This window comes from Dermacentor variabilis, chromosome 7, assembly GCF_050947875.1.
Source record: "Dermacentor variabilis isolate Ectoservices chromosome 7, ASM5094787v1, whole genome shotgun sequence".
NCBI lineage: Eukaryota > Metazoa > Arthropoda > Arachnida > Ixodida > Ixodidae > Dermacentor > Dermacentor variabilis.
The window spans coordinates 153,710,253-153,723,385 of NC_134574.1; the positions used below are offsets into that span (position 1 = coordinate 153,710,253).

The 13,133-nt window shown below is 44.6% G+C and overlaps 2 protein-coding genes across 8 annotated transcripts in view; one reads left to right on the plus strand and one right to left on the minus strand.

Annotated features, from left to right (window-relative positions):
• The window catches only part of spri (Src homology 2 domain-containing protein sprint), a 55,296-nt gene extending 50,141 nt beyond the window's left edge, over positions 1-5,155 (minus strand). For 2 of the 5 annotated variants that reach the window (XM_075699706.1, XM_075699710.1), the window contains exons 1-2: positions 5,068-5,155; positions 278-383 (exon numbers count right to left, since the gene is read on the minus strand). In XM_075699706.1, coding sequence (XP_075555821.1) covers positions 278-383; positions 5,068-5,140 — 179 coding nt within the window. In that variant the 5' untranslated portion in view covers positions 5,141-5,155. Of the gene's footprint in view, positions 1-277; positions 384-4,806 lie in introns of all 5 variants that reach the window. The other 3 variants (XM_075699708.1, XM_075699707.1, XM_075699709.1) reach the window with 2 other exon arrangements.
• A 793-nt stretch (positions 5,156-5,948) lies between these two features.
• Positions 5,949-11,425, plus strand: LOC142588187 (uncharacterized). 3 transcript variants are annotated; one of them, XM_075699705.1, is made up of 2 exons: positions 5,949-6,044; positions 6,856-11,425. In XM_075699705.1, exon 2 carries the CDS (start codon positions 7,433-7,435, stop codon positions 11,210-11,212), a length of 3,780 nt encoding a protein of 1,259 aa, XP_075555820.1. In that variant the 5' UTR covers positions 5,949-6,044; positions 6,856-7,432; the 3' UTR covers positions 11,213-11,425. The 3 variants fall into 3 exon arrangements, with proteins under 3 accessions (XP_075555820.1, XP_075555818.1, XP_075555817.1); XM_075699703.1 differs by lacking the exon at positions 5,949-6,044 and adding an exon at positions 6,056-6,207; XM_075699702.1 differs by lacking the exon at positions 5,949-6,044 and adding an exon at positions 6,249-6,377.
• The last annotated feature ends 1,708 nt before the right edge of the window (positions 11,426-13,133 follow it).

The window sequence follows — 13,133 nt, forward strand, 5'->3', positions numbered from 1 at the left end:
CGTTTATAACCAGGTAATCCATTTCCATTATAATTACACTACGCTCAATCTTGCTATGCTCCAATTATGTTGTGCACCCCCTGGAACTTCTGCACACAACCAAGTTAAATAAAAGGATGAACTGAGTGCCATTGGGCAGTGACTGTAGTAAACAACAGTGCTGGCAAAAAGACTATGTAGTCAAAGCTATTCACACGCATACAGCAATCTGGAGTTGCTGATAGCTTTCCCACTTCGTACTGAGCTCTTATTCAACAATGCAATGCAAAACTGGTACCTGTGAACACTGGTGTCATGGGAGAGACCATGGTGACTTGCGCACACAGATGACACTGCGTCAGACAGCTGACCTTGCAGCATCACCTTTGGTCCACATTTACAGCCTACAAGAGACAAAAGTGTACGCACAAGCCTGTAGCAGGAATATATGGGAATGCTGATGACAAACTGTGGTCAGAGAAGCAAGTTGCATGACTTAAAGATGTTTGAAATACTAAAAATTGCTTTAGTACAAAAGATATTGATTGTTTATTACAGTAATTTGCAAATTGTTCTGTAGACACTGTGAACAGGCACTCTTAGATAAAATGATCTGCATCACAAATGCAAATATCCATGAAATCTTAACCTAATAGCAGCCAAAAATTTGGTTGCTCTTATACACTGGTGCAATAGACTGGATTGGTGGTGCTACAGTTACAATAAAGAAAATTCGAGAAATCCAGCCTTAAAAACCAGTAAGCAACTGCGGTATATTTTAAAATAAATTCTGCCCGGGACGCAAGTGAACAATCATGAAATCATTGGTGTCTCTAGTACAATCGTAAACAGGCTCTAAAAATCGGGCATTTTACAATAAAATTATCAACATTGGCAGGAATGTGTGCTGTAACGTTGGAACAGGAAAGGGGTCCGCGAGAAACTTCACACGAAAAAGATCATGTGTCCCAAGAAGGTACAACAGTTTGGATTTGAGTGTTCGCACAAGTTTCAGTCAAATAATTAAGGTGGAAAGGATTATGGCAATTTAAAGAAGGACAATAAACTTCTATGTGAGCACAGCTAACTTGGTACGTATGAGACAAACAGCGCCTTGGGGAGAAGGGTTTGAATACTGGCTAGTTGGTATTCCATAGCAAACGTGACTTATAACGCATACGTATACAAGGGGACAGAAAAAACGACGAAAACAAGCACTGCCTTCTTTGTTCTTTCTGTCCCCTTGTCTACGTATGCGCTGCAAGTCATGCTTGGGGAAAAGCCACCTCTGCAAAGATAGGCTTCCAAATTGGGAACTTACATCCAGGTTGACTCAAAATACAGGGAATGCTTATGTACAAGGCAGGCATATGAAAACTATCATGAATGTTAATACTACAGGTAGCATTTAGTCTTCACAGCTGAAGAACATCATTTTCATTCATGAGATCAAACCTACAACCAATATGATCCTAAATTAGATTTTTTTTCTTTCACATGTGAAGTGTTTACACAAGACGACAGGCTTTTGTGCACAAACTAGGGAATGGTGACAAGGGACAAGACAGACACCCAGAAAAGCTTGTGTGTCTCATCTCAAATCACGAAATGCAAAATTCGAAAACACCCATGTGCTTAGATTTAGGTGCACGTTAAAGAACCCCAGGTGGTCGAAATTTCCGGAGTCCTCCACTACGGCATGCCTCATAGTCAGAAAGTGGTTTTGGCATGTAAAACCCCATAATTTTTAATCTCAAATCACCACCCACCTATTTTTCCCCCAAACACACATACGCACACAAACACACTCTCTCTCCTGCACGTCCTACTTCACAGGTGCTACAGGTATAGCTCGGTAGTTTCTTCTTTGGTTCTCCTTAATGGTGTGCTCGAACAGCAAAATTATTTAATTAAATCAAACAGAAATATTCCAGATAGATGACCTTCAAATATTATATCGACAATGCGACAATGACATTTATATCGAATACACAATATTTCCAATTTCTAAAGAGTGCGAAATAAAAAAGGTTCATGGAGTCAATTGGGGAAATAGAAATAACAATAAGAGCGCTTCTTACATTAACTTATACGTGTAATACCATTAACAACTTGATCTCAGGTCAGTCGAGAAGCTTTTAAATGAAGAACACCTGAAAGTTGCACCAGTGACAATTACAGCAACAGAACAAAGAAACAGCCTAGAAGAGTTGCATTTGAATAAGAGTTTAGTGTAATACCATGGCAGCAAACATTGTTTTAAAGGGCGCAAACATGGTGAAATTAGCCAAAAACATAAATTATGTTTCCTAAATCGAGACAATCCATCTCTGCTTGCATCATACTTTCTTCCTATAGATAAAACAACTCTGGTTATCTTTTATAGTATTCGAAAAGGTTCGGATATTTGGCAATTTTGAATATTTAATTATTTAATCGAATATGAATAACTAGAGACTCTAACATCTAGAGACTCATAACATCTAGAGACTCATAACATCTAGAGACTCATAATAATATGAGTCTCTAGATGTATGTGACATGCATGCAGCTACAATAATCGGCATGCCTCTTCCAGTGTGACACTGAATTGCGTGTCGCTTAACAATGACTGTAGCCTTGACAAGTTCATATTTCTTCCTCATCAGGATATTCTTTATTCGCTGGAACGGATAGCTGCTCTGTTTGTGACCGCTGCAGATGCGGCTAAACCATCAGGCATCCTCTGCCACTGCCCTTGCTAGAGGTTTAAATGTCAGCCTACTACAGGCACATAAACAACAAGGTGCCCAATCTCACATGCAGGCAAAGGTTCTGGGTGCAGGGCCTCACATGTCGTCAGCCAGAAATCTATGCATGCCCTAATGACATTTAAAAAATTAAAAGACCTGATGGATCGCTTACAGGCATGCAGTGTCTTCCAGTATGCATGCGAGCTATCTGCTCTTTTGCTACTTTCTGCTTGCTCCTCTTTTACCATGAAAGGAAGCAAACTAGAAGTGTCTGGTTAACCACTCTGCCTTTTCTTGCTTTTTTCTTTCCTTAGTGCACATATCACTGATGTCAGAGTGCACTCGACCAATACTGTACAAAGCTACCTTGCCCACAGTGCTTTAGTGTCCACCCTACTCTACCTAATACTGCGGTCAATTTAAGCAACATCCTGATATAGGAAGGGATTTGCTCAGCATGGAAAAATGCTTATGGGTGCACGACTAAGACAAGCACAAGAAAAACAAACAATCTTAGGAGTCTATGCAACTCTGTGAGGGTTTTCTAAACTGGAAAGGACACCCCACTGCTGGTAAGGCTTTCCCCTTAAATGCTGCCAGAGCATACTTTTGTTCTAGTTTAGACTAGACTGTGTGCATATGCATCTGAATTGCATGCTCTGAGACCTGGCACATCGGAATGCGTAGTGTACGCTCTATACTCCCTAGATGTTGCCACAATGCACAGAAACATAAGCAATTTTTTCAACACAAGTGTGCAATGGCAAATTTAATGGTTTCAATGGCAGCAGCAATGAATGGCAACAAAGATAAAGTGCTTGTACGCTGTTACCTAAGATAAACACTGATATTTGTGAATAGCTGATTAACATTATTATTTTCTTATGCTGACACTGCTGTGATACAAATAAAGGTAGTAATTTAAACTTATTGACACAGGTAAGCAGTGACAAGTTCAATCGGTCCGATGGCAGCATCATTGAATGCCTACCAAGGTAAAGTATTTGTATGCTGCAGGAGATAAACACTGGTGTTTATGAACAGCTGATTAACATTATCCCTACTGTGTTGGTGCTGCTGCAATGCCAATAAAAGCCGTATTTTAAACTTGTCAACACAAATACGTAGTGGCAAGTTCAATAGGTTCAACAGCAGCAGCACTGAACCAGGACCATGTGTCTGTATGCTGTTACACGAGGTGAACACTGCCATTTATGAACAGCTGATTAACATTATTCTTTTTGAATTAGTGCTGATGTCACGTCAATCAAGGTTGTAATTTTGGCTTGTTGAACAAAACCGTTCAATTTAGTGCAACTAGAAATTAGCGCTAGTTCCTCCTCTGTGCCAATGCATTGTTTGTGCTAAATTGTATGCTGCTGTGATTATGGCTTGCGCTTCATTCTTGCAACAGTTTACTCCGGCATAACTTCCGCGACACAATTTAATATTGCAACTTTTCGAATAATCATTTTCAAGGACAGATGATTGCAGGACGAAGAGTATGCCACTACACGCAGAGCATGGTAGTGCGTTCACGCTGGTGTCACTGATAGTGTGATCCGCTTCCCGAGGCGACGCTAGGCACGTTCTAGTGCACTGCACCGCAGCCTGCTAAATAAATGCATCTGCAGAATCAGATACAGCGCCTATTCTTTTTTAACGCGAGAAAGAGTCACACATACAAATTGACAGTGCGGGTTGCTTTGTCAGAGTAAGCTGAGAAAGGCAGCACGACTATGCGGCGAACGTGCCACGGCTGTGAAGTTATGTGTGACGCACGAGTGACCGCGACGGTTCCAGCGACGGAAGCGCTTGACCGCTGGCTGACCAACATGACACAGACGCCTTTTCAAAGTGCGGTGCGAGCAGGAGACACGTATTTTTGTCACCGCCTCATGGCATGACAGCAACGAAAACGCTCCCTGCACTAAAAAATATGCGCAGCACCTGCGCGGTAAGCGCATCCGAACAGCTATCCGGTGACAAAAAGCGAACGGAACATTTCACGTTTCGACATACTGAGCGGTGACAAACAGCCAAAACATGAGTTTAAGGCATAAACGACGTAGCCGTAAAATTACAAAAAACTCACCTACAGATTGCGATTCACGGGCCTCAACGGATGATTCGTTAGCGCTTCCGACATTCTACGCTAAAACCAGCGTTTGCACTTGAAATAAAGTTGGCTGATCGAAACGCACGCACAACACCAACGGCAAAATCGACTGTCACAAACGATGAAGACCGAGCTTCGGAGAGCATACAGTAAACACACATTGAAACTACTGAAACATCGACCCAGTTGTGCTAGGACGGCCCAAACACACTTGCAACAGTCGCCTACTGCCCTCACCTATTTCCCATTTTAACTCCTCGTGTTCGCGGTGCGAATAAAAATGCGTCATGCAATGCCTTAGTGACGTCATGAGGCTGACATCTCGCACTCGAAGGGCGAAGCGAAACTGTCCACCCAACGTTGCCCTAGGCACGTTGCGTACGTTCTTGAATCAGCCATCAGCGTACGCAAAGGAGTAGAGTATAGAGCGCCAATTTGCCTGTAGAGCTGCCCTCTTCCTGGCTCATTCGCAGTTGAAAGTGAAATTCTCTGTTCATGTAAATTTCTCCACTTCCGTTATTCTTCGAATCAGCTTTGCTGGCGCAATATCTTCGAAGTAACGGAAGCGAATCTCGAACGCCGTGCTTTTCTGTTCCGGAAGCACAGCAGGCTGTAGGCCCGAAAAGCGATTGCAGGCACCAGAAACACAAATTACCGCATCTCCAGAGGCGGTACTAGCCATGGTACAGCTGCCACGGCAGCGGCGGCTTATCGGAGCGATTTTAACCATGTTTTTGTTTTGTTTTTGTTTTCCATGCTCGGAGGCTATCGGAGGTTATGACGGCTCGGACTAACAAAAGCTAATCTTGAAGGCCGTGATTTTATTTTAATACAGGTAGCCACCCAGACTGTAGGCGCTGAAAGCAAATTTAAAGAAAATTAAATTATGGGGTTTACGCGCCAAGACCACCATCTGATTATGAATCACGGCGTAATGGGAGACTCCGGATTAAATTGGACTACCTGGTGGGGTTCAAATTAATTAATCAGAAAACATGTCGCGACCGGTGGTGACCATCGTGTTTTGGATATTCCAAATTGCACTCCTTCGGGGCCAGCTACGCAGAGACAAATCTCGAAAGCCGTGCTTTCGTGTAGACAGGAGAAAAAGAAGAAAAAGGCCAGAACACGTCACGGCCGCCATATTTAGAACACCTATTGCGGCTTGTTCTTAACCATTTCCTTAATTATATATTTTTCTCCAGGTTGAAGCAGTAAGTGTTTGCTATGTAGCTCTGTGGTAGTCGGGACTAGGTTATTCTGTAATTTAGCAACGGCACTAGTAATCTGGTTCCGTGTTCACTGAGGGTAAAGATGTAGCAGTCGGCGGCAACCGCAGTGGAGTTGTGTTGTTACCGTGGGGCCATATGTCTATGCGTATGTGTTGGTTCTTTATTCTATGCATAGGTGCTTGTCCTTGATCTTTATTCTGCGCATCAGAGTGTTCTGTGGCTGAGCTTAATCGTCAGTATGATTGGCATAGCTGTGATCTCATTACGCACGCCAAAGCGCTACAGATTCTGTAGTACAGCAAGAACCTTCTCTGCGTAAGTAAATTCGGTGGTTGGTCACGCACTGTCGAGATATTGATGCCTATATTTCGTATACCTACGCGCTTAAAGGGGCCCTGAAATGCTTTTTGAACATATTGAACATAGTAAGAAAACGGTGCCGATTTGCCAGCACCAGAAACCACCTAAGCAAATTCTTAGTATAGTCAGGATCTAGCAGTACTTGCTGTTGGGCCAGTTGGTATATGTCAAATAACGATGAATTTATCGTCAAAAACACTATCCCAATGAGGGAAAGTCAAAAGACAGGACAAGCGCTCGACCTGTCTTTTGCTCCCTTCTCTGTGGTCGTGTTTTTGGCAGTAAATTTATTTAGCCAGGATCTCTTGAAACGCCGTGTGAAGTGGTGTATCAATAGGTGAATACCTGCATATTTCAAGTGCATTGTGCTCTAGTATGTGCGTGGGCTAGCCAGAAGTGGCAGTTCATTGAAGCCATCCGTCTTGTTTTTCAGAGACCGTGGGCCGGATGACTACTAAGACAACAGTTGAAGTTCCAGTACGGTTATGACCACTTGGCGACGTGATCGTACTTTCACAGTGCTGCGGTTGCGCGCAAGGAATCTTCGCGCGGACGAAGTGTTGACTGCTGCCACTTGAAACTGTCGGAAGAAGCCTCTGTGCAGGCAATCTTCAAACTGAACTGTTTCAACGATTGCGTGTGCCAACGCAGTCAAAGACGCGCTTCTTGAAAAAAAAAAAGGCAGTTTTGAAGATCGCTGTGCAGCAAGACTGGTTGGTGAAGATGTGAAGCAGGTTGTGCCAGATCATAAACAGGATGAGTGACCTTGGAACCACTGCATTCCATTTGTTTACATCACAGAAGGCTTTGTCAGCAGTATAACAAGTTGGTGAACTCAGGCGGACCACGTATTCAGTTTAGGTGGAGTTGCTGTTAGTGTGTGTTGTGCTCAACACAGGTTTATGCAAGCAAACGGTGGTAAAAAGTGCTCCTTCTAACTGGAGAAAGAAAGGGGGGCAAGCTGCAAGGAAGCACCTGCATCAATATTCCCACACGTTCAGCCAGGTGCTATGTCAGCCACACGCACTCAAAGTCTGGATTCCATTTCAGAAGGTACAAAAGGTAATTACATTGCAGCTAAATGCACATCCTTGCTGATGCCTGCTTTGCAAAGTTCTGGTGGTTTGTCACCTGCTACCACTGATGAAGCTGAGGGAGGTTCCAAAGCAGAAGCAGACACGCCAAAAACAAAGTTGGTGCTCGTGCCTGGGGGCGCTGGAACAGTGTTGGTCACAGGCAATACACATGCTCCCAGCATGAATTCAGCTTCGTCTCGGACTGCCTTAGATATTCCAAGCAAACCTGCTTCACCTGTGGCTCAAACGATTGCTTCAGGCCAGAAGCATGAATCAAATTTTGGCTCGCACCTTCCTGCATCATTAAGAACATGGAGCGAGCTTCATGTTCACAAGCCTCCCTCCTTTGCATACAACAGCAACCGCATTGCTTCAAGAAATGTGTCAAACAGCAACACTGTTGTGATTAAAGAAAAAGCCATGATGCCATATGTACTGAACAGTGCCAGTGCTTCACCAAGCAGGACCTCAGCAGTGCCTAGTGAGTCTGAGACTGCACGCAGAGACAGACAGATGGCGTTACTGCATTCAAGCCTCAAAGACAGTGTTCTCAAGTCTTTTTTAGTGCCCTCTTCAACAGAGAGATTGCCCACGCATTTATTTTCAGAAAAACAAGAGTCATGCATGCCAGCTGCGTCAAATCCTGATCCCACTGTTAGCAGTGATAATGTGCTTGTGAAGTGCGAGTGTGACTATGGACCAGTTGACCAAAAGACCTTGGAAAGGCACATCATGATCGCTCATGTCAAGCCATTTAGTCATAGTTGTGAACTTTGTGATAGAAAATTTCCCACACGAAAAGAACTTAGGGATCATATTGGTTGCCACATACGCACACATACAGCTGCAGGACTAGAGGAGCCGCGTGGTGTACAGCAGTGTAGTAAAAGCTCCAACTTCATCCAGGAAGGTGATTCATTAAGTGGAGAAAAAGCTTGCGATTTGCCAGCGAGCTGTGTTGCTGCCGATGACGATGCCAGAGCACGTCAAAATACACCACCTTCCAACGAAGTTGCAGCCGGAAAGGAGTCGCACTGGCTGCTAAGGCCGGACCTAGTGGGTTCAGATTGCTTGCTTTCTTTTTTTAAATGCACAGTCGGACAGTGCAGGTACACAGCCAATCAACCAAGCGATTTCTCCAACCATCTTGCGTCACACAGCCTGAAAGAAATGGGAGACCTTGTTTGCATCTACTGTGGCAAAATATTTGATGCTATATCAGTGCTTGTGCAACACATGGAAGGCAGTCACCGGCATATGGTTTTCCAGTGTGGGCACTGTCTTTATAGGTCAGTGCTACCCATTCACGTTCAGCTGCACCACCAGTGGGCACATGCAGGCCAGGAGCCGCTGCTGCTGTTTACGTGTACGAACCCTGTGTGGCATGCTGCACTTGCCGATGTCCCTACGCAGCGCGTCAGCCTGACACATTACTGGTGTAGTGCTCCAAATTGCGACTTCAAAAGTTTTAACCCTGAAGTGTTTGAATGGCACCTTAGGGAGTCCCATCCGAAAGTAGGAGAGTACACCTGTTCTATTTGTGATTCGTCTGCTAGTAGCCCACGAGCACTAGTGCAGCACTGCGTCACTCATGACATGGATGTAGTGCAGTGTGGCATCTGCCACCATTCTGAGCCCACGTGCAAGCGAATGCTGAAGCACCTTTGTGAACACCACCCTGATAGTCCCCTAAGACTTATCTGCCGCACTAGCCAGCAAGTTGAAGAGTTTGAAATGTGTGTGCAGACATTTCAAGGATTTGCAGAACAGCGTGCAAGTGGGGCCAGCTCAGCACCGGAACTTGCCGAGCTGGGCATCAGTTCATCTGCTGCTCGTCTGGACATGACCGTGGCATGCCGTTCATTGCCACTAGCCCCAGCCAAGAAAACCTGCCCTTTCTGCCCAGACCATGTTGTGACCTTGGCTGATCTTGCAAACCATTGTGTTGCAGCCCACCAGATTAACCTTAAAATTTCAGAGACCTTGGAGCTCATGTTGAAGAAGCACTGTGCGTCTATTGCCAAAGAAAGCTGCCTCTCCTGCCCATTCTGTAATGCAACATTCCTGAACAAGGATGACCTTCAGGAGCACATGTATTGCGAGTTTCAATACATGCCTATCCAGTGCGATTCCTGCAGTTATTCCACCTCTAACAGAACCCGCTTGAAAGAGCACTTTTCATCCAGCCATCCTGAAAAGTGCCCAGTGTTTACTACTAGCGAAAATGAAGATTTTGAGTCCTGGGTGACACACTTCGTCACTCAACAAGAAGCTCGCTGTATCGTAGTTGAGAAACCGTATCAGTGTGTCCACTGTCCAGAGCGATTCCAAAGTGCCGAGGAACTAAGACTTCACCTCTATACACATCTGAAGTACTACCCGTACCACTGTGCTATATGTGACGAGTGTTTCGTTTGCCAAGAAGAAGTCGAACAGCACCAGCGCAGGGCACACAGTGTAGTGGGACAATACTCAACGAAAGAAGTAAGATTTGAGAGTAAGGAGACAAAGGTAGACTGTTTAATTGATATGGCAACAAAAAAAGTGCAAGAGCTTTTGGGAAAATCATCTTCGCAACAGTGTCCATGGAAGGGATGCTCGTTTGAATCTTCAATAAAAAATGAATGTGCTATTCACTTGATGGTCCACATGAGCCAGCGCAAGACATGCGCTAGCTGCCAGTTCAGCTCCTACAGCACCGATGTCATTGCGTGGCATTCTAAGGAGCAGCATAGTCCCGTCTCCAGCAGTACCAAGAATCCTTCCTGCAGTGACATACATTCTGTGCCAAAGAGCAATTCACGTTTGTTTGCTTGCGGTTTGTGTAGTTATAGGGGACCAAACTCCATGTGCATTCGTGAGCACTCCAAGATTGCGCACCCTGGAAAGGCAGCCAAATTGGTTGTTCCTAAAAGGAAAGACTTGCACAGCCCAACCATCAAAAGCGTGGAGGGAACAGGGAAACCAAAGGAAGAGGATTGCGAACAGAGATTGTGCATATCTCTGGTGCGTCCTCAAAAGGGCGTCCCTCGCCTCACTCCATGGTCACTGAAGAAAAAGCAGTATTTGTGCAGCCAGTGTAATTTTCTGGCTTCATCAGAGCATCTGCTACACATTCACAAGGTCAATTTCCACGCAGGTGCTCCGAGGCTTAATACAAACGCTGCCGTAATTGCTAGAGCAATCTCCAATATCTTGACTCTGGCCCCTCACCGATATTCTGTGCCAGCTTCTGGTGTTCCTCACAAGTCTTCTCAATCTGCAAGCCAGGTCAACATGACTACTCTTACATCTGGTTTGCAGCAGACAGACAGTATCCACAAATGTCGCAAGTGTTGCTTGAAGTTTCAGTCAAGAACGAGTTTCTTCAATCACCTGGTTGTGAAGCATTGTACGTATGCTGTGTGCGATACCTGTGGTGGGGGCCTAATGAACAATGCTCAGGCTCTTGCTCACACAACCAAGAAGCATCTACCTTTGAAAAGCACTTTCACTTTACTCAGAGGCAATCAGCAGTCCATATCAGCAGCAAGAAAATTAGACAGCAAAGGAAGCAATGTCCCTAGCACTCAACACTCCTCGGAAAATGCCAGTGACGTTTATGTTGTGACTCCATGGGCTCCTGATGCAAGAATCCCTCTGCTAAACTTCTCTCGTCAGCACAACCTTAATGCACGTGTGCTTGTAAATGATTTTGGGAAGCTGCACAATTGAGGGTTTTAATAAAGTGCCTTTGCTTTGTTTCTTACTTGCATCAGTGTATGTGTTGGGGATACTTGTTGCAGATGTAATTCATCAATGTAAGTTTGTTTATAGGAGATCATTGTGGTGTTCACTGTCACCTGCCGAGAAAAGTAATGTTCATGCTCACATTTTTGTGTAACCAAGAACCTCGTGAAAAGATGTAATAAACATTTTCATGATGGTGTTGCTGCGTGTTCCATTCCCTGTGGTGCATGTACCAAGAAGCAGCCTCAGCTAACACCGTTGTTAGTTAACATGCGCATTGCTGTAATTTTATTTCAGAATGTGGTCTTGATGCTAGCTTGGTAGCACAGAGAATATATATAAGGGTCGTAAAGGGGGAATTCAGGGTGTCCAGTTTTCTCGGGACTTCGCTGTAATTTTGTTTGCATTTTGTTAAGGTTTTGTTAAGCTCTTTCTAGATTCGGTGGACGGTGGTGCATGGCTGTTCTTAGTTAAAGCGATTAGTCTGGTTAATTCCGATAACAAACGGTACTCTAGCCTAATAAATAGGTGCGGGGTTGCTAGCACTTTGCAACCTTTTTAGGGGACAAGTGGCTCCTGGCCACACAAAACTGAGCAATAACAGGTCTTAGATGTCCGGGGCCACATGCACTCTACACTGGAAGAAGCAGTGCGTCTTTCTCCCTGCCTGAAAAAGACTGCATAACCCGTGGAACTTTTTTCATGATTGGGATAGGGGTTTTCAATTGTTTCCCTTTAACGAGTAATTCCTAGTCATTCCTAACGTATCCTAGTAAGTGCGAGCAGTGATGGCACTTAGTCAAGCTGGGCTGTAGGAGTCTTGGGAGAGTACAAGCTTAAAGGGACACTAAAGCGAAACAATAAATCAGTTTAGACTAATGAAGCATTGTTTGAGAACCATGCAGGCAGTCATTTAAAAAAAATAGTTTGATTATTAGATGAGAAAATCCAAGTCCAAGATGAGAGGCCCAAGTATCAGTATTTGAATTTCGCGCCGAAACCCCAGCGCAGGTACGTCAGCGTGACGTCAGGAATTCCAATGTATGTTTTCGCATTTGGGCCACGTTCGCTGAATAAAGGTTCCCAAAACTTGCCATGTTTAATATTTGGTTCCTTTAGAACACAATGTAGTCAATCTGTACTGCTACATATAATTAGTAGGCCCTAGAATACGGCATCAAAATCCAAGACGTCGCAGCGCCCAGGTGCGGGAACTCAAGTAGGCGTTGCCACCCGTATTTCATTCTTGCGCTTTTTCTGGCTTACCAAACGTCTTATCGTTGTAAGAGTGGTGTTTTTGGTGTTGTAGGATGGTTATTTACCGATGCAGAAGAAATCAGTTTTCACTTTAGTATTCCTTTAAGGTTGCATACATTGAGGACAGAACCGGGCAGTGAAACAAATGGGGTAGAACGCTTATCGTTGTAAGAGTGGTGTTTTTGGTGTTGTAGGACGGTTATTTACCGATGCAGAAGAAATCAGTTTTCACTTTAGTATTCCTTTAAGGTTGCATACATTGAGGACAGAACCGGGCAGTGAAACAAATGGGGTAGAACGCTTTTTTCTTGCTTGTCAGTACAGAGTGCGCTGCTGGGAAGCTGTACGAGTAGGCACAAAGAATGGGCGAAATAAACCCCGGAATGTTTTTTGCAGGTCTTTGCGTACGGCATTGACTGCAAACTAACCGTGCAAAGTTCGTGCTCGACAAGCTTGAAAACGAGGTCATCCAGTACTCGTTCTGTCACTCACCCAACACCTTTGTTCAGATTTCTCCTCGGAGCAGGGGCAATCGTAATGCATTAGCTGCTCTAGAGTGGCTTTCTCAAAAAAAAGCCATGGGAGACCTTGTTATCCAGCCCCACCCCACCGATTCAGCTCGCACTGACGGACAGGGGCCAGGAGCTGC